General features: G+C 38.5%; 1 protein-coding gene across 1 annotated transcript; it reads left to right on the forward strand.

Annotated features, from left to right (window-relative positions):
• Positions 1 to 13,825: 13,825 nt before the first annotated feature.
• On the forward strand, positions 13,826 to 16,908 carry LOC122052001. The gene is made up of 3 exons (XM_042613370.1): positions 13,826 to 14,105; positions 15,544 to 15,598; positions 16,315 to 16,908. Exons 1-3 carry the CDS (start codon positions 13,926 to 13,928, stop codon positions 16,734 to 16,736), a joined length of 657 nt encoding a protein of 218 aa, XP_042469304.1. The 5' UTR covers positions 13,826 to 13,925; the 3' UTR covers positions 16,737 to 16,908.
• Positions 16,909 to 19,924: the final 3,016 nt, after the last annotated feature.

The following is a 19,924-nucleotide window of genomic DNA, read 5'->3' on the forward strand; positions in this document are numbered from 1 at the left end:
TACACGAAAGAAATTATGCCTGATAGTGAAGAACATTGTGAACAAGCATAAAGAAGCTAACCACTAGAAATAATTCTACAAGACGATAGAAGCGAGACCAGGGAAGAGACCAAGAGTTGCTCAATGGCCAAACCGACAAGTCCCGCCAGGAAAGAGAACAGAAAGGGGGCGGCGAGGTGGAGAATGAGGTTCCGAAGGAAAACTACGTGAGGTACTCTTCCTCCCACACCTCCACTCGTTTCTTTGCCGCTTCCGCTTCCGTTGCCGCCGCCGCCGCCGCCGCCAGAGGGTTCCGGCGGATCCATAAGAGACAAAATCTAGTTGAAATCCATGGCTTTCGAGTTCAGATGGCCTAAGATGGCCCGAAGTGGGAGGATCCCTCGGCGATCGATGGGCGTGGGCAAATCGCGACGACGAAAGGGAACGGGGTCGATGGCAGTTCAAAGTTGGGAGTTAGATTTGGCAACTGGAAAGAGAAAAGAGGGACGAAAATGTTGGGTTCTTCGGGCCGCGAAAACCGCTTTTTCGCGTTGCGGAAACCCCGAGTCACCCAAAGCCATGGATCTCGTGCAAAGATTCGTAAACAAAATTATCGAAAAACCTTTTTCTTGTACGAGTTTGTAAAAACTTTAGATCTACACTAAAGTTAAGATCATTACCCTTGTAGCGAAGCCCTTCGCGTTCCCGCTTGTCCAAGATGTCGTCGGATCTCTAGTTGTCAAAGTAGACAACCTCTATATGTATCCACACGGACACAAGTAGAAGGAGATGACCAAAACACAAGGTGTGCTAGCACCAATGGAGTGTTCGGCCAAGGAATGGGAGAAGGAGAAGAGAGAGCACCCAAGGGAGAAGAAGAGTGAATGAAAATCAATTAGAGGAAATTCAAACAACCTCATAGCCATCAAGTGGCCGGCCACTCTAGGAGGTGTAACCCCCACATTAATTCCAATTAATGTGGAGACCATTAAGAGTTGTAACCCCCATGAGGTGGCACTCTAGGATAATGTGGATCAACACTATTGGTCCACATCTTGCCACCTCACTAAATGACATGGCAACAAGTGTAACCTCCTCATTTAATGTGGGCCGGCCACATTAAATGCTATGGAGGCTTGTACCCTCCATGAGGTGGCACACATTGATGATGTGGAGCAATCCTATTGGTCCACATCTTGCCAACTCACTAGTGATGTGGCAAAAAGTCAAGTCAAACATGACTTTTTCTCTTCCTCTCAAATCAAGTCAAACTTGATCAAATCTCTCTCATGGTTGATCTAATCCAACCATATGATTCAAGCCAACTTAATATAATGAATCTAATTCATTAAATTAAGTTGATTTAATGAGTCATAATCTAAATTAGACTCATTAAATACATGAATCAACTTGAGTCCAACTCAATTAGCCCAATTTGGATTACTCTTAATCCAATATGATTCATCAAATGAATCTAATCCTCTTAGTTCATCATATGAACCAAATCTCCATCTAATTGTCCTTAGTGTGTGACCCTATAGGTTCTTTTAACATTGGCAATGCCCTAAACCCATTTAGGAGCATAAGTAATGAGCGGTATCTAGCAACACATCATTACTACCCAAGTTACAAGAATGTCGAGATCCGACATCACCTTGTGACTACCAATTGTGACTCCTCACAAAATATGTGACATTGTCCTTCTATCCTAGACATCTAGATTGATCAATGTGAGGCATAGACCGTGTCATCCTCAAATCAATCTAAATCTTGAACTCCAAGTAGACTCACTCGATCAAATGAGCTCAACATCTAATGTTGACTCATTTGGGCATGGCCATGCACTTCGTGGTCTAACTCTATCAAGAATATTGATGTCGCTCCCGTCATATGGGAGGGATAGATCCCATCTACATCACTCACATCCCTCTGCATAATTTGTTACATACCCAGTAATCGCCTTTATAGTCCACCCAGTTACGGGTGACGTTTGACGAAACCAAAGTACATAACTCCTTATGTAGGGATCCATGGTGACTTCTGGTCTAAGGACTAATAGTCATACTAATAGCCACATGAGAAAGTATATGACACTCATATAACGATCCATGATACTTTCTCATGGCGGGTCATTCAGTATACATTCTCTAATGCATACCCATGTGTCAGCTTGATATCTCTATATCCATGACTTGTGAGATCAAGTCATCGAGCTGACCTACATGCTAGTCTTATTGTATTAACATTGTCCCTGAATGTTAATACTCGACTAGGAATGATTTAGAGTAGTGTTCCCTATATCATCTCACTATCGATTCAACCAATCGATTGATATAGGTAGGAACCTTTCTACTCTAGGACGTTACTATACTTATTTTATCTGGCACTAATACAAATAAGCATAATAACCAAAAACCAAATGCCTTAATTAATATACAAGAATATGATACAATGAGTCCATACAATCATCAAATGATTGGCTCTAGGGCTCTAACCAACAATCTCCCACTAGCACTAGTGTCAATCAGTATAGGCTCTAAGGCCTAATGACCTAGTGTGACCATCATGCTTTCTCTGTGCCAAAGCCTTGGTCAAGGGATCTGCGATGTTAGCCTCTGTAGGTACTCTGCAAATCTTCACATCTCCTCTATCGATAATCTCTCGAATGAGATGGAAGCGCCGTAGTATGTGCTTGGTCCGCTGGTGTGAGCGAGGTTCCTTCACCTGTGCTATAGCTCCATTGTTGTCACAATAGAGCTCAACTGGGTCAGCGATGCTAGGAACCACCCCAAGTTCAGTGATGAACTTGCGGATCCAAACTGCCTCCTTTGCTGCCTCTGATGCAGCAATATACTCGGCCTCTGTTGTAGAATCAGCTACTGTGTCCTGCTTCGAACTCTTCCAGCTCACAGCACCACCATTTAAGCAAAACACGAACCCTGACTGCGATCGATAATCATCCTGATCGGTCTGGAAGCTGGCATCACTATAACCCTTTACAGTTAGCTCATCATTACCTCCATATATCAAGAAATATTCTTTAGTCCTTCTTAAGTACTTAAGAATATTCTTGACCGCTATCCAGTGACTTTCACCTGGATCTGACTGGTATCTACTCGTTATGCTCAAAGCATACGAGACGTCAGGTCGAGTACATAGCATGGCGTACATGATCGATCCTATGGCTGAGGCATAAGGGATCTGATCCATGCGGTCTCTCTCCTCTCTAGAAGAAGGACCTTGAGTCTTCGAAAAACTCATGCCATGTGACATCGGAAGAAATCCCTTCTTGGAGTTCTGCATGGCAAACCGAAGGAGTACCTTGTCAATGTATGTACTCTGACTTAGGCCAAGCAATCTCTTAGATCTATCTCTATAGATCTGTATCCCTAGAATGCGGGATGCCTCGCCTAAGTATTTCATTGAGAAGCAACTCCCTAGCCAGGTCTTGACAGACTGAAGCATAGAGATGTCCTTCCCAATGAGTAGTATGTCATCCACATACAATATGAGGAAGACAACTACGTCTCCTACAACCTTCTTGTAGACACAAGGTTCATCTTCGTTCTTGATGAAACCAAACTGTTTGATTGCATCATCGAATCGAAGATTCCAGCTCCGAGAAGCTTGCTTTAGTCCATAAATGGACCTATGCAGCTTGCATACTCTGCTAGTATGCTGTGGATCTACAAAACCCTCAGGTTGTGTCATGTACACATCCTCGAGTAGGTTTCCATTCAGAAACGCAGTTTTGACATCCATCTGCCATATCTCATAGTCATGGTAGGCTGCAATAGCAAGCATGATCCGAATGGATTTAAACATCGCTACTGGAGAAAAGGTTTCATCATAGTCAATACCATGAATCTGCTTGAAACCTTTAGCTACCAAGCGACCCTTATAGATAAGTCCATCCATGTCAGTCTTTCTCTTAAAGACCCACTTACACCCAATGGGTTTTGCCCCTTCAGGTGGATCAACCAAAGTCCATACTTGGTTGGTGTACATGGAATCCATCTCGGATCTCATGGCCTCTAGCCATTTCTCAGAATCTGGTCTCGTCACAGCTTCTTGATAGGTGGTAGGCTCATCCTCTATGAGTACAACGTCATCATGGTCAGATAAGAGAAATGAATATCTCTCAGGCTGACGACGTACTCTATCAGACCTGCGAAGAGGTATGTCTACTTGAACCGGTTGTTGTTCCTCAACTCTTTATGGAACAACATCATCCACAACACTTTGTGGTTCCAGTTCAATTTCCATCGAGGCATCAGTGCTATTGTTCGCATCTTGAACTTCTTCAAGATCGAACATGCTCCCACTAGTCTTTCTAGAAACAAAATCCCTTTCTAGAAAGACCCCAATCTTTGCCACAACTACCTTGTGCTGACTGGGAATGTAGAAGTAATATCCCTTAGTTTCCTTGGGATATCCGATGAAATAGCACTTGTCGGATTTGAGTCCTAATTTGTCTGAGACTTGATGTCGTACGTAAGCCTCACAACCCCAAATCCTCATGAAAGACACCTGGGCATCTCTCCTAGTCCATATCCTATATGGTGTCTTTATCACGGCCTTGGATGGAACTCGGTTGAGAATGAAAGCTGCCGTGTCTAGAGCATATCCCCATAGATATGTCGGAAGATCTGTGTGACTCATCATAGATCGTACCATATCTAATAAGGTACGATTCCTCCTTTCGGATACACCATTCCACTGTGGTGTTCCAGGAGGAGTGAGTTGAGATAAAATCTCACACTCAGCTAAGTAGTCACGAAACTCATGGCTTAAGTATTCACCACCTCGATCTGATCGAAGTATCTTAATACTCTTGCCAAGCTGGTTCTGTACTTCATTCTTGAATTCTTTGAACTTTTCAAAGGATTCGGACTTATGTGTCATCAAGTACACATAACCGTATCTACTGAAGTCATCAGTAAACGTGATGAAGTACCTAGAACCGCCTCTAGCAGCGACATTGAAAGGGCCACATACATCACTATGTATGAGTCCTAACAAATCAGTCGCTCTCTTGCTGTGCCCACTAAAAGGAGTCTTGGTCATCTTGCCTCGTAGACATGACTCGCATATATCATATGATTCAAAATCAAATGAGTCCAGCAAACCATCCTTATGGAGCTGGAATAAGCGCTTGTCATTTATATGACCTAAGCGACAGTGCCAGAGATAGGTGTGGTTCATATCGTTCGATTTGAACCTCTTGGTACTAACGTTATAGATAGGGCTCTCTAGATCTAGAATATAGAGTCCGTTTATCAGAGGTGCACTACAATAGAACATATCGTTTAAATAGACAGAACAACATTTGTTCTTTATTATAAACGAGAATCCTTTCTTGTCCAAACAAGAAACTGATATAATGTTCTTAGTCAAGGCAGGCATATAACAACAATCATCTAATTCTAGTACAAGCCCAGAGGGAAGAGATAGATGATAAGTTCCTACAGTAATAGCAGCAACTCGTGCTCCATTGCCTACTCGTAGGTCTATCTCACCCTTCATCAATGCCCTGCTATTCCTCAGCGCTTGTACATTAGTACAAATGTGCGAAGCACATCCGGTATCTAATACCCACGATGAAGAAATAGAGAGGTTGACTTCTATAACATGTATACCTGAAGTAGAAATCTTATTTATCTTCTTCTTAAGATCTTCCAGGTATTCTTGGAGTTCCTCCTCCAGTGCCTTGCTTGTCCTTGATATAGGTGACAAAGATGCTCAACCATATCGTAAGCGCCCATCAACTCATGTTGCTTCTGAAGCTCAGAGTTCATGGTTGCGAGCATAAGACAAGACACATCTAATGCGTCATCTTGATGCTTCTTGTAAGCATCTCGGTCTGCTCGCGTGGCAGTGGCAGGAGGAGCCTCCGGAATGGGCTGCTCCAAAACGTACAGTTTACGTTCCTGAGTGAGAACAATTCTCAGGTTCCTGTACCAGTCTAGGAAATTTACTCCGTTGAGCTTGTCCTTCTTAAGGACAGAACGCAGGGAGAAAGAATTCGTATTCGACGTCATGGTTATCTACAACATAAAATTTGCAGAAATAAATATCATATTTTTTTAAAATCATTTAATTAGGCCTTTAACTAAATGATGCTCTCACTGAATACTATAATTCTTGTGGGACAAGATCCACATCATACTAACCCTTGAGTTAGCTTTGGCTAATACGCCCAAGGCTTAGTATGATCGGTAGGTAACGATTACCAATTACATCTCTATGCAACTCTTGTTTATAGGATCAAGATCCATATTAAAACTCGAGTTAGCTTTGGCTAATACGCCCGAGAGTTAATATAAACGTGATTTTGTCCTACCTTTCCAACTATTGGAAGAATGCCTATAGTTGACTCGATCCAACCGAGTAACTAGGAATACTCAATCTAATTGAGTTTGTATTCACCCATGCGTTGATAGGCGGGACCAAGATTGTCCCTCCGTACCCTACCAAGATAATATGTATTGCTCTGCTTTGGCAGATTCAACAATACATGTGATCGAGGTAGTGATAGGTATCACGGCATGGTTAGGCATTTAGAGTTGGTTCGATCTAGATCTAACCTAATCGAGAAGGATGCATCTTGTGCACGACTTAGATCTAATCTAATCGCAAGGGTGCATCATGTGCACGACTTAGATCTAATCTAATCGTTAAGGCACTAATTAATTAATTAATTATTAAACATGCATCAGATACATAACAATTAATTAATTAATCTATTTGTGATTTAGTCATGGCCCTACTACGATCTTCTCAAGCCAATGAGAAGATCGAATGGTCAACCTAGGGTCAACAGCTTCTCCAAGCTCCTCCCTTTGACCACCTTGTGTTGCTCGTGCCCGCCTCGGAACTCCGTCTCGTGTGGACCCTCCACCGCTCCAATTTGTACATTACAATTTGAAACTCGAGTTACATTCGACTCTAAATCTAATTTACAACCAGAATAAGAGAAAGGCACGACGCGCAGGCCGTGAAAAAATAAAAATACAGCACACACAATCATATGATGGCACGCAGGCCGTATTATGAATTACAAGACAAATCCAATCTTATTGGGTATTTTGGGCCATGAATATCACAAATTAATATATAATTTAAAATTATATATTTTTCATAATTTTTCTGTAATTTTAAAAATAATTTTTACAATTTTTATGAGTAAAATTTCCCGGCGGTTTCGGGCGCAATCGCGGAACAGATCCCCTTGCGGGGCCCAGGGGCAGCGCCCCTACCCGCGATCTAACCATCGCGAGGGTTCCTTTGCGATCCAACAGCGCCTAAACCCGCTGTCCCAAAACGATTTGGGTCGAGACATTACCGTTTCGGAAAAATCTTCCCGGCGGGTTCATTTTTAACGATTTCGGGTGCAATCGCGGAGCAAATTCCCTTGCGGGGTTAGGGGCAATGCCCCTACCCATGATCTAACCATCGTGATTTGCTCCTTTGCGATCTAATGGCACCCGACCCTGCTGTCCCAAACGGATTTGGGGCAAAACGAAGCCGTTTAAAAGAAAACTTTCCGGTAGCCGAAGCCTACAAGTGCCGAGACACTTGTGCTTCGCTTCTACGGAAAAATTACTTATAAAAACTCTAAAAACTCAATTTTTACAGAAAATCACAGAAGGTATATTTTTCATAAAAATACAAACGAACTCGTACAAGTCTTTGCACGTGGCTCTGATACCATGCGAAAACCGCTTTTTCGCGTCGCGGAAACCCCGAGTCACCCAAAGCCATGGATCTCGTGCAAAGATTCGTAAACAAAATTATCGAAAAACCTTTTTCTTGTATGAGTTTGTAAAAACTTTAGATCTACACTAAAGTTAAGATCATTACCCTTGTAGCGAAGCCCTTCGCGTTCCCGCTTGTCCAAGATGTCGCCGGATCTCTAGTTGTCAAAGTAGACAACCTCTATATGTATCCACACGGACACAAGTAGAAGGAGATGACCAAAACACAAGGTGTGCTAGCACCAATGGAGTGTTCGGCCAAGGAATGGGAGAAGGAGAAGAGAGAGCACCCAAGGGAGAAGAAGAGTGAATGAAAATCAATTAGAGGAAATTCAAACAACCCCATAGCCATCAAGTGGCCGGCCACTCTAGGAGGTGTAACCCCCACATTAATTCCAATTAATGTGGAGACCATTAAGAGTTGTAACCCCCATGAGGTGGCACTCTAGGATAATGTGGATCAACACTATTGGTCCACATCTTGCCACCTCACTAAATGACATGGCAACAAGTGTAACCTCCTCATTTAATGTGGGCCGGCCACATTAAATGCTATGGAGGCTTGTAACCTCCATGAGGTGGCACACATTGATGATGTGGAGCAATCCTATTGGTCCACATCTTGCCAACTCACTAGTGATGTGGCAAAAAGTCAAGTCAAACATGACTTTTTCTCTTTCTCTCAAATCAAGTCAAACTTGATCAAATCTCTCTCATGGTTGATCTAATCCAACCATATGATTCAAGCCAACTTAATATAATGAATCTAATTCATTAAATTAAGTTGATTTAATGAGTCATAATCTAAATTAGACTCATTGAATACATGAATCAACTTGAGTCCAACTCAATTAGCCCAATTTGGATTACTCTTAATCCAATATGATTCATCAAATGAATCTAATCCTCTTAGTTCATCATATGAACCAAATCTCCATCTAATTGTCCTTAGTGTGTGACCCTATAGGTTCTTGTAACGTTGGCAATGCCCTAAACCCATTTAAGAGCATAAGTAATGAGCGGTATCTAGCAACACATCATTACTACCCAAGTTACAAGAATGTCGAGATCCGACATCACCTTGTGACTACCAATTGTGACTCCTCACAAAATATATGACATTGTCCTTCTATCCTAGACATCTAGATTGATCAATGTGAGGCATAGACCGTGTCATCCTCTAATCAATCTAAATCTTGAACTCCAAGTAGACTCACTCGATCAAATGAGCTCAACATCTAATGTTGACTCATTTGGGCATGGCCATGCACTTCGTGGTCTAACTCTATCAAGAATATTGATGTCGCTCCTGTCATATAGGAGGGATAGATCCCATCTACATCACTCACATCCCTCTGCATAATTTGTTACATACCCAGTAATCGCCTTTATAGTTCACCCTGTTACGGGTGACGTTTGACGAAACCAAAGTACATAACTCCTTATGTAGGGATCCATGCTGACTTCAGGTCTAAGGACTAATAGTCATACTAATAGCCACATGAGAAAGTATATGACACTCATATAATGATCCATGATACTTTCTCATGGCGGGTCATTCAGTATACATTCTCTAATGCATACCCATGTGTCAGCTTGATATCTCTATATCCATGACTTGTGAGATCAAGTCATCGAGCTGACCTACATGCTAGTCTTATTGTATTAACATTGTCCCTGAATGTTAATACTCGACTAGGAATGATTTAGAGTAGTGTTCCCTATATCATCTCACTATCGATTCAACCAATCGATTGATATAGGTAGGAACCTTTCTACTCTAGGACGTTACTATACTTATTTTATCTGGCACTAATACAAATAAGCAGAATAACCAAAAACCAAATGCCTTAATTAATATACAAGAATATGATACAATGAGTCCATACAATCATCAAATGATTGGCTCTAGGGCTCTAACTAACAGAAAATGCTTAGGATAGAGAAGGTAAGGGGGGAATGCAGCGACAAAAAATTTTCGGTGAGAGGGAAAGAAAAAAAGCGGCGGTAAAAAATGTCGAAGGGGAAAAACGACGAAGGAAAAAAACACCGGTTTTCAACATCACTTAATAGACAACGGTTTTCAAAAACCGTTGTCGTAACTCCAAGAAAGCGCACATAGACAACAGTTTTCAAAAACTGTTGTCGTAGCCTTTAAAAACGGTTGTCGTAGGCCCAAAAAAACATAAATAGACAAAGGTTTTTAATAACCGTTGTCGTAGGCAAAAAAAACTGCTAAAAGACAACGGTTTTTGTTAAAACCGTTGTTACAAGTCAAAACAATAATGATTTGGCATAAAACCGTTGTCGTTTCAATGTTGTTGAATGAGGATTTTGTTGTAGTGTTCCTAGCACATTTCTAAGCATTCAACGAGTGTAATAGGCATCTCCGCCTACACGGAGGAGATCTTTTCAGTGCTTTCTTTTGTCTTGGATTAATAACCACCTAGATTATAACCAAGTAACACCTTAGTGCCTTTAATTTATCAGTTTTTTAATTTTCTTTTTATAAATATGCTACTAATGTGAGTTGAAAGATCGAGAAGGTTTTATTTTATTTTTTAATAGATAATTCACCCCTCTCTTGCTGACCCAACATGTTCCAACAAAGTGTATATTTTTTCTCTTAATTCACGATATTAAGTGTGCTGTTGTTTGAGATTTCTGTTTCCGCCCTGTTCGGCGGCGTTCCTCCATTACAACGGCTCCTCCTCATAGCAATGATCATCGAAAGTGTTCCTCTGGTATCACTAGATCCCTTCTGACACCCTTTAACTTATCATCAGATCCTCCTTTGAAGCATAAATTCAGATGTGCAGATTCCAATATTGTGACTTCAATTTCAATATGTTCTTACATTTATCGTTGTAGAGATATCTGTGGTGAAAATTGCAAGATTAGGATTGATTCCAGAGTTCAAAAGTTACTTTTTCTTCTTCTCTGATGACCAAAGTTGGGCGTTCTCGTCTCCGACCTCTTGTGTGACGACAAGAGTGTGACGTTTGTGTAGTTGGTTGCGAGTTTGGATTGGTTCATTTTATTTACTAATTTTGTAGCTTAGAACAGATTTACTTTGTTGTTTAGTAAATTTAATTTCATAGTTAAATTTCTTATATGTCTTGCTCTTTCTTTTCTTAGCTTATTCATTGCTTTAGATAAGATTTCATTCATGTCTTGCTATTTCATTCCTTAGTTTAATTGTGTTCATAGTGAAATTCATAGTGTAGAGTGGTAATGCGTTGTAGATTAATTGTTGGTACTTAGTTAAATTTCATTCAAGCATTAGATTAGTTCCCTACTTATTCTATTTTTAATTTGTTAGGTTTACAATCAAAATCCAAATCCTCATTTTTATATTAAAAATCTTTAAAAAATATGAATAACAAACAATCGTAGATTACCATCCTACTATTAGTTTCCTCGAGAGATTCAACCTTAGGCTCTTTATTATAATATCTTTGTATAGTTAAGGGGTTCATTGAATAATAAACTGTTAATTTGATAAGTCCACAAGTGACATTCAATTTGGACTTATCAGCAGTCAATTTATAATGTAGGATGTAGTAAGGATGATTTCCCCCAATATGATTTTGGAACTTGGTATTGTTATAGCAAGCATTCATTTTTCCTCTTGGCAATCTCATTCTATTGAGGAGTATGTATGCAAGATGACTCATGAATTATACATTCTTGTAGAAAATATGATCAAAGAAATTGTTTAAAATAGTCTTTGGTGTTATCATATCAGAACCTTTTTATTTTAACACCAAATTGGTCATGTATCATGACAATAAAGTTTGGACGGATAGTAATCATATTTATATTTGAGAAGGAAAATCCATGAGATTCTAGTTTAATCATCCATGAAAGAAACAAATCATCGAGCTTCTATATTATTGGGAATTCTAGAAGGACCCCATATATTAGTGTGAATTAAATAAAAAGAGAAAGAACTTCTATTATTACTAATTGGAAAGGTAATTCTTTTAAGGGATGAGCATTCGGTTAATTTGATATTAATTTTGTATAAAAATTTTTTATTGTTATTTTGAACAAATTTAATTAATTCGGTGTTAACTGAAATAACTAATTCGGCTAATTCAGTTTTAGTAAAATTTTGATTTGATTTGGTTAGTCAACACTAAATCGATTTTCGATTAATTCGGTTAATTTATATATCGAATTAACCGAATGCTCACCTCTAATTCTTTTATGTTTGCTAAATTCACATACCTCACAATGAAAAGCTTCAACCTTAATATTATTAGATAAGGTAGGGAATATTGTTTTTAAAATAAAAATGAAGGATGATCAAAATAAAAATGTTAACGCTAAATGAAATTATTATTTGAAATAGACGAATAAGACTTTGAGAAAATATGCTTGACTATAGGAATGTGATTGATACATTGAGATAGTGGAGGCCACCATTTTTCTTGGGCCAGTACATCCCTCTTCCTGAAATCTAATCTTAAAATACACAATGAGAGAGGATAAAACAAGACATTATAATTTTAGTTTGTGAATCCTCTCTAGTGGATAATTTTGGAATATAGGGTTCATCGTTTACTAATAAGAATGAGCTCAACTAAATGTGACAAATACAAATAACTACTGTAGCAACAGAATCATCAGTAATAATAATTTTTGTATTGTTCGAACAAACTCTCATTTGTTTCTGCAAGATCAAAGAATAGGTTATTTATAATTACAATTGGATCAGGCAGTGGGTAAGTTGTCAGGTTACGTTCAGACACTTGTCCATTGTCAACGGCCTCCGAGGAACCTCCGATTACTCATTCTAAATCAAACTATAATACGAGAGATGATAAATTTAGAAAAGAATTATAATTAATTATGACCGGCTCATTATTATAATTCAACTATAATTATAATTATAAACATCCTTTTTTTAATGAGAGAATATGGTCCGATAAAATAGTTATTACGTTTCTAATTGATCCGGTGATAAGGTTAGGCCTCGCCCCGCAGGAGGTCAACGTTACGTGGAAGGTTAAAGTTAAGGCGGTCAATGTCCCCAGGCTAGCGTCTGACCGGGCGACCCCATCAGCCGGTCGGACTAAGGAATGGTCGGTCCGACGTTATTACAACTCGGTCTCGCACCGAGCTTCCGACAGTCAAAGACTATCACCAAAGCAGGCACCGATCGGCAAGTCATGTGCCGGGTGGACATCCGGATCGGTCACAGATCAGGTCACAGCCAGCGAAGTGCAGACCCGACTTAGCAAACCCAAACAGTGGAAGTAGCTACGCGTCCACCCTGCTCGGCCCAGACAGCGGAAATAGCCGAGCGGCCTCCCCGCTCGGCACAGCAGAATTAGCCAAGCGGTCATCCGCTTGGCCCACTAACAGATAAAGGCAGGATCGACTGGTATCCTCCTCGAGACTCATGCCACAGACAGACAGCATGGTTGGCAGCATGATCAGGCAGAGAATCGTACGACGGAAACTTCCAGTGTCTTGTCAGGATATGCTCGGGTTGTTGAGGTATGATGTGCATACCTCGAGGAAGCTTTGAGATGTCATATCAGGGGAAGCTTTGAGATGCGTGCATGCCTCGAGGAGCGTGCACGCACACCCCTGGGAGCCCTATATAAAAGACCCCAAGCTTCGACGAAGGTATGCTCATTCTACTATAGCTACAGTTACGTTGCCACTTTCGTTTCTTTGCTTGCTTGCTGTTTTCGCCGGAGGTCTGACTTGTGCGTCGGAGGGCTATCGTCGGGGAACTACTCCCTGGCTCGGCACTGATGCTTTTGTGCTTGCAAACTAATCTCATCGGAGGTCCACGCACAGTCAACAGGAGCACCACATCCCCAGCGTCCGTCACCTTAACTTTCGAACAGGATCACTAACATTATGCCCCTCTTCAATATTTATTTTATTTAAAATTTAAATTTATTTATTTATTTTAAAATATTTTACCATTATATCACACTTGTTAGGTCTACGTAGATTAATTATGGTAAGAAAAATTGTTGGTAATCGCCCGGTCAGGGTCCATCCAATTACTCTTCTTACCTTTTCGGACTAGGCTTGACCCAATCAGACCGGTTTTATTAGTCCATTCGTTAAGCCTCCCCGATTGCTGCGCTCCACTCTCGCGGTCGGGTTCGCCTCCTGACCAATCACACTCCCTCCGACGACTCCCCAGCGATCCCTTTCTCGATGGAGGAGCCGAAGCTGCCTCCTCCGGCAGCCTCCGGCACCCCTTCAGTCGTAAGCCCTGCGGGCGATGTGACCATGCCCAGGGGAAAGAAGAGGAAGCTGGACGTCGATGAGTTCCGTAACTCCGATTACTACAAGCTTCGACTCATGGTCAAGGACCTGCGCCCGCTGTTTCTCGAGGTGATTCTGCGGCTTGGATACACTTTTGTTTCTTAAAATTTTGGATTTCACTGGCTATTGTAACCCTAGACGACCTTCTCTGCCATTATGTAAGGCCTGATTTCACTGATCTCATCCTTGTTTGCACTGATGCTGATCTTAGGGGAATGTAAGCTTATCCTCTCAAAAAAGCTTCTTTTTGGTTCATTTTTGTTACTTTGTTCCTAGTTTTGTCCGAGATGAGCATGTTCACCTTGACCTATGTGACTCTATTGTTACTACTACTGTACAAGCAGTGGAACCATTAACCTTGACCTGATGATGAGCTTGCAGATGATGTCTGTTGGTGTATAGATTCAACTTTATTATAGGAATTATTTCTCTACAATATATGAGCTAAATTGTCTTCCTACTACTTGCCCGTCTTTGGAAACCTCATTTTTGGTTATCTTGGTTAGCTCACAACTGCACTTGTGAAATTAAGTTAAGATGCTTCAATGTCCCTTACTCGATGCTTACTGCGCTCACTGTCCAACATGTGCTTTTGAATCATCCCTAATCCAAGGTGTCATGCAAGGTCCAATGGTATCTTTGTTACAAGACTTACAGATCTTTTCAAGTACCTCAACTTTCTTAGATCAGGTTCATCTAGTACCGGATGTCACAACCTTCCCATATGGTCCACTATTTTCTTAGGGTCAACTTTTAGCTCAACATGCATAAGACTAAGGTTAATTTATAGCCCAAAATGCATAAGACTAAGGCAACACAAGTTCAATTATTCAAGCGTATGCACCTCTTCATTAGCTCACAACTCTTGAAGAAAAACTAAATTAGGGTGTTATGATCTTTCTCACTTGAGGCTTGATGTCTCCTTCAAGATAAAATCCATCTCATAGGCTACAATTACTCCTAATCGGTGAAATGCCGAGGCTTATCAATGGCTACCATGCTCCAATATCTAGGACTTTGATACCAACTGCCCACAATCTGCTTGAAAAATCTATTAACTTATTTTGCTCAATCAATATCCCAATGTCCTAAATTAATAGTTATTCTCCCATCTTAGCTTAGAAAGCCCTTCATTAGCCCAAAATTGTCCATGCTGGATAAACTATTGTGTCATGTTTTCTTTTGGGACGTATTTGGAATAATAGATAAGTAGTCTTGAGTAATAGAAAAGGTAATTTTCTCCTTATATAAAGTGCAAGTTGATATATGCTAAGATAACCATATTATTCTTTGTTAGCCTTCAGTAAATTTTATCTTCTAATGCATATAACACCTTTGAACCTAAACCAGACTCATATGATTATTTAGTTTAGGAAGCTTAAAATTCATAATGTCTTAATGTGCCTCTGAGTTTTCATCCACACAAAAATAAGAAATGAGATAAGAAAGCTACTTGCAGCTTCTTTAATAAAAAGCAATTTATCCATCATGATTAATGATTTGGCAGGTTCTTCGCACACCAAACTTCCAGACCAGCAAAGCAGCATGTGAGATTCAAAATCGTAAGTTCTTTATTTGTTTTCTTATCAAGCTATACTTTATAGGTCAACAACTTGCATAAATAATGTATTGCAAATTCGAAGAAATGCATTTATCTAGCATGTTTTTACAATACCACAAAACTTTAGGAACCTCCTATAACCTCGTATTGTTTTTCTTTGTGGTTTATTTTAGATTTGGATATAATGTTGATGTTTTTGCATGCAAATTGAGAAAAAGGTTCCTACCTTTTGGTTTTATTCTTTCTTTTCTTTTCTGAAATTATTGGATTTTTTTTATTTGATTCCTATATAAACTTTTGTAAGGTTGCTGTATGAATTAGCTGACTTGTGAATACAAGTATTTATTGCAACTTATGTTCCAAATCCTCAAGTTTAGTTAGTATGTCCTATGGACAGGGAAATGTGGGATGTGAAAATAGAGACATTTGAATTTGCATCATCACAGAATTATGCTTTTATTGTTTGGTTCCCTTTTTCTGATATAACATGATAGGCGGCAGCCTAAGTTAAACTATGATATTGGTCTTTCAGCACATGCTAGCTTTCTTAATTTAGTTTCTACATCATTATCGAAGCAAGGTTCTTGAATTTGCTTTGTGCACAGTTGTCGGCTTGTTAGAATGCTGGTTGTAGTTAACAATTGTTGCATTTATGAATAGGATTTCATTTCTTATTTATATCCAATCAAACAATTATCTGACCTTCACTTTGTTTAGAAATGAAGACAATGCTAGTATTGATCAAGAAATTGAGAGGTGATGTGGACTCTTCTGAGAACTGTAAAAGTCCATCCCAGGCAGAATCCTCATTTAAAGTTAAGGATGAAGAATCATTAGAAATGCATGTAGAAGATGAAAAAATTGAACAACATGAAACTGGACACGACCCAACAATTCCAGTGAAAGCATCACAACCTGAGAAGAATACAACTGTCTCAGACAGTAATCAGGAGAAAACACATGCAGAATGGATTGCTGAGGTACGGGAAAAGGTGAAACAATTTGATGTAGCATCTCTAGGAAGCTATGTTATCGGTGGATCCAAAATCGGATGGAATTTTCTTGTTTATCTAGGGAGTGAGCCAGTTTATTATGGCGTAACAAAAGAAAGTTTCCTTGCGCGCAGATCAGCAAAGTGATTTGCTGTTTTCCTTGGAAAATAACTAAACATGTCTCTAAATGCTCGACTGATTACTGTTTTTGTTCCTGAGAAGGTTAATGCAGACATTGTGGTTGAATTTTCAGTTATTGTAGAACATATCAGTGTAGAACAATGCTTGAGAAAGTTGATATAAGTAGTTCCGGACTCCACTGTACTCTCTTTCTTGACTTAATGTTTTTTTTTTTTTCAATTTTTAAGGGAAGAATTATTGGGACTTAGGGATGTAAGATGAATCCGATCCGTCGATCCGATCCCAATCTATCTTAAAAAAATTAAGTTTAGATTGGAGATTTTGGAGTTGGTTTAGTTTCGGTCGGGTTGATCTGGATTTACTTTGATTGTTCTAGTTTTTATGAGATTAAATTAAATTTATTTTAAAAATTAAGATTTTTTATATATTTAAGTAATAATGTAATATAATAATGATAAAATATTGAGATAAAAGTGAATAATTATAAATAAAAAAATTAGGTTGGGCAGATTATTTGGGTATAAGTTTAGGATTTTTGAGTTGGATTTGGATTCGGATCACAATCGAGTTGAGATTTTTTTTTAATAATGGATCACAATCGAGTTGAGATTTTTTTTAATAATTAATCTTCGATCTGAATATATTCCCTTCATTCGAATTGACATCTCATTGGCATTAGTTCAGATCCTCTGTCCCGAAATTTCTCTGTCCCCATGTCCCACTGCCGATCGGACGATTCAGATTACATCTCAAGGATGTCTTGCACATCACAAGGATACTGCACACATTTTAAAGATGCCATGATGTCTTGAGATGTAATATGGATTGTCCGATCGGTAATGGGGCATGGGGACAGAAAAGTTTCAGGACAGAGGATCTGAATTACATTGACACTAGCTAGTTATTCGAAGTTTAAATCATCTTAAATTATATTATTTTTGAAATGGAATAAGGAAATTTTTTTTTATAAATTTAAAGTAACTATAAAACTATCATAAGAATAATGGATAATGGGATAAAGACGGTTTTATATATATATAATTTAGACTTTTCAATTAATTTTGAAGGTGAGTGATGTTTGTTTAGTCATAAATTTAGAAATATAAACAGATTCATACTCAACCGTTAACTTTTGAAAATTTTCTTATTACAATGTGTCGAAATATAAACAGATTCATACTCAACAGTTAACTCTTGAAAATTTTCTTATTACAATGTGTCGTAATTGAGATTTAAATTATGAGAGCTTATGAGTGGGATATAAAGGTAGACTTTATTTGTTAATTGTTATTGTTGTGGCAAATTATTGAACCACTATCTAAAGTTTTGAATTATTCAAATCATATACTTAAAATTTAAAATTATTAAATCACCTATCCTATAATCATTTTACCTAGATTTTGAATTATTCAAATCACATATTTAAATTTTAAAATTATTAAATCGCATACCCTATATTCATTTTATCCCTCATTATTATTTTAAATCAATTGTTACAGTGTAACAATCGATTAGTTTTTTTTAAATGTCCGATTTGTATTAAATATTACTGTATTTAATATAGTATGTCAAATTAATATTTAAGGACATAAATATAATCAAGAAAATTAGATGAATATATATGACCAAATTTCATATTATTCTAAACTCTCTAAATTTATCAATCAATTTTGATCGAAATTAATTGATATGTTATAGAGTCATAATGACATAGAATCAGATTTATTCTGATTATATTCCAATGATCCTCATGCAAACTTGATTGACAATATATTTTTAATATTTTTAATCTAACGGAATTGTTTAGTTTGTATTTGTGGGTGAATTAATAATTCCACCAAATTTAATATGTGTTCATCAATCTAGAAAGAGGTGAATAATTTGCATAACTAAAAAAGTTTAAATTTAATCGGGTTCACTAAAAATCTCTTAGGGTCCTTTTCCTATAGATGTTCTTTAACTTCTTAGTGTCAACCCAAGATGGCTCACTAATCATGCTCCTTATTATCATGCTCTTTTGTTTGGGTTGTCCTTAATTAATAATAATAGATTAATGGAAGTTTTTCTTAGATTTTCCTTGTAACCTAATTCTATATTACTAAAGTTTATTCTTTGCCTCTTTATAATTATATTTAAACTTTTAAAACCAATGGTAAACTTTTAAAGGCTTTCTTTTCAAGTCTACCACTCGAGATTTGACATCCTCATTTTCTCCCTCAGTTCCTTAACTCTAAGTTAGTTAGCTATATGAGATTATTGTTATCTCATTGCACAAGTATGGCATTGTACTGATCTTATCTTCTAAAGCCGAAATTAATTTTCTTAAGGTGTTTGTTCTTGTTCTTGGTCTTTCTTAACGGTTCGACTAAGCTAGCAATGATCGATATTAATTAACTCATGGAGAGTTTATCACTTTTTTTTTTAGTTGTGCAAAATTGTCCCTTAGCTATTGTTAGCTTCTCCCTCATCACTAGATGACACTCTACGCCATTAGTGCTTGAGCATATGACTTTGAAAGTGCTTGTCCTTCTTCGTCTTTGTAAAAGAAAGTCGATCATCCAAAATAGACCTTAAAGAAATGTGATTTTTCCCCTCTTATCTTGTGTCCCCCCTACATTGCAATTGAAGAATCGGATTACTCACTTATTTTCCTTTTCGTCCTTCGCTCTTATATCTTTTTCATTTGGTTTCGACTCAAGTGTTGATTCTTTGTAAGCGCTTTCTTCACCATATGACCCATGTATGATTTTTTATCGCTCCCTTATAAGATGATACTGGTCACTTGGCAATCGGTTATAAGTTGATCTCGTAATTTACCTCCCTTCACATAATTTAATTTGGGGACGGATTGTGAGGGGCGTCTAGGATAAATGTAATAACCTTTTGCTACAATGATAATACTGGCAATAAAGAATATGATAATTGATCCTGTCAGGAAACTGAGTCAGACGGACCATCGGGTGAGGTGGATGAAATATTGACCGAATCGCGACGTCCTAGAGGGGGGGAGGTGGTGTGCTGAGATAGCTTCTATGTTGACAAAGTCATCAGAAGTCCTCTGGTCAACGCTACCTGCAGCCAGCGACCAGGTCGCCCTCGGTCCCTGGTACCCCGATACTCGAGGCAAATTCAACGAGTATATGAGTAACAGGCTAATAATATAATAATGAAATAAATGAGGGGTGAGTAAGGAA

Source organism: Zingiber officinale, chromosome 3A (assembly GCF_018446385.1).
Source record: "Zingiber officinale cultivar Zhangliang chromosome 3A, Zo_v1.1, whole genome shotgun sequence".
NCBI classification, from domain to species: Eukaryota; Viridiplantae; Streptophyta; class Magnoliopsida; order Zingiberales; family Zingiberaceae; genus Zingiber; species Zingiber officinale.

What these genes read in the sequence shown, in the direction of transcription:
- LOC122052001 (XM_042613370.1), top strand. Translation starts at nt 13,926, where the DNA reads ATGGAGGAGCCGAAGCTGCCTCCTCCGGCAGCCTCCGGCACCCCTTCA. An exon ending in TGCGCCCGCTGTTTCTCGAG is followed by an intron (nt 14,106 to 15,543) that starts GTGATTCTGCGG and finishes ATGATTTGGCAG; the next exon opens with GTTCTTCGCACACCAAACTT. An exon ending in AGCATGTGAGATTCAAAATC is followed by an intron (nt 15,599 to 16,314) that starts GTAAGTTCTTTA and finishes CACTTTGTTTAG; the next exon opens with AAATGAAGACAATGCTAGTA.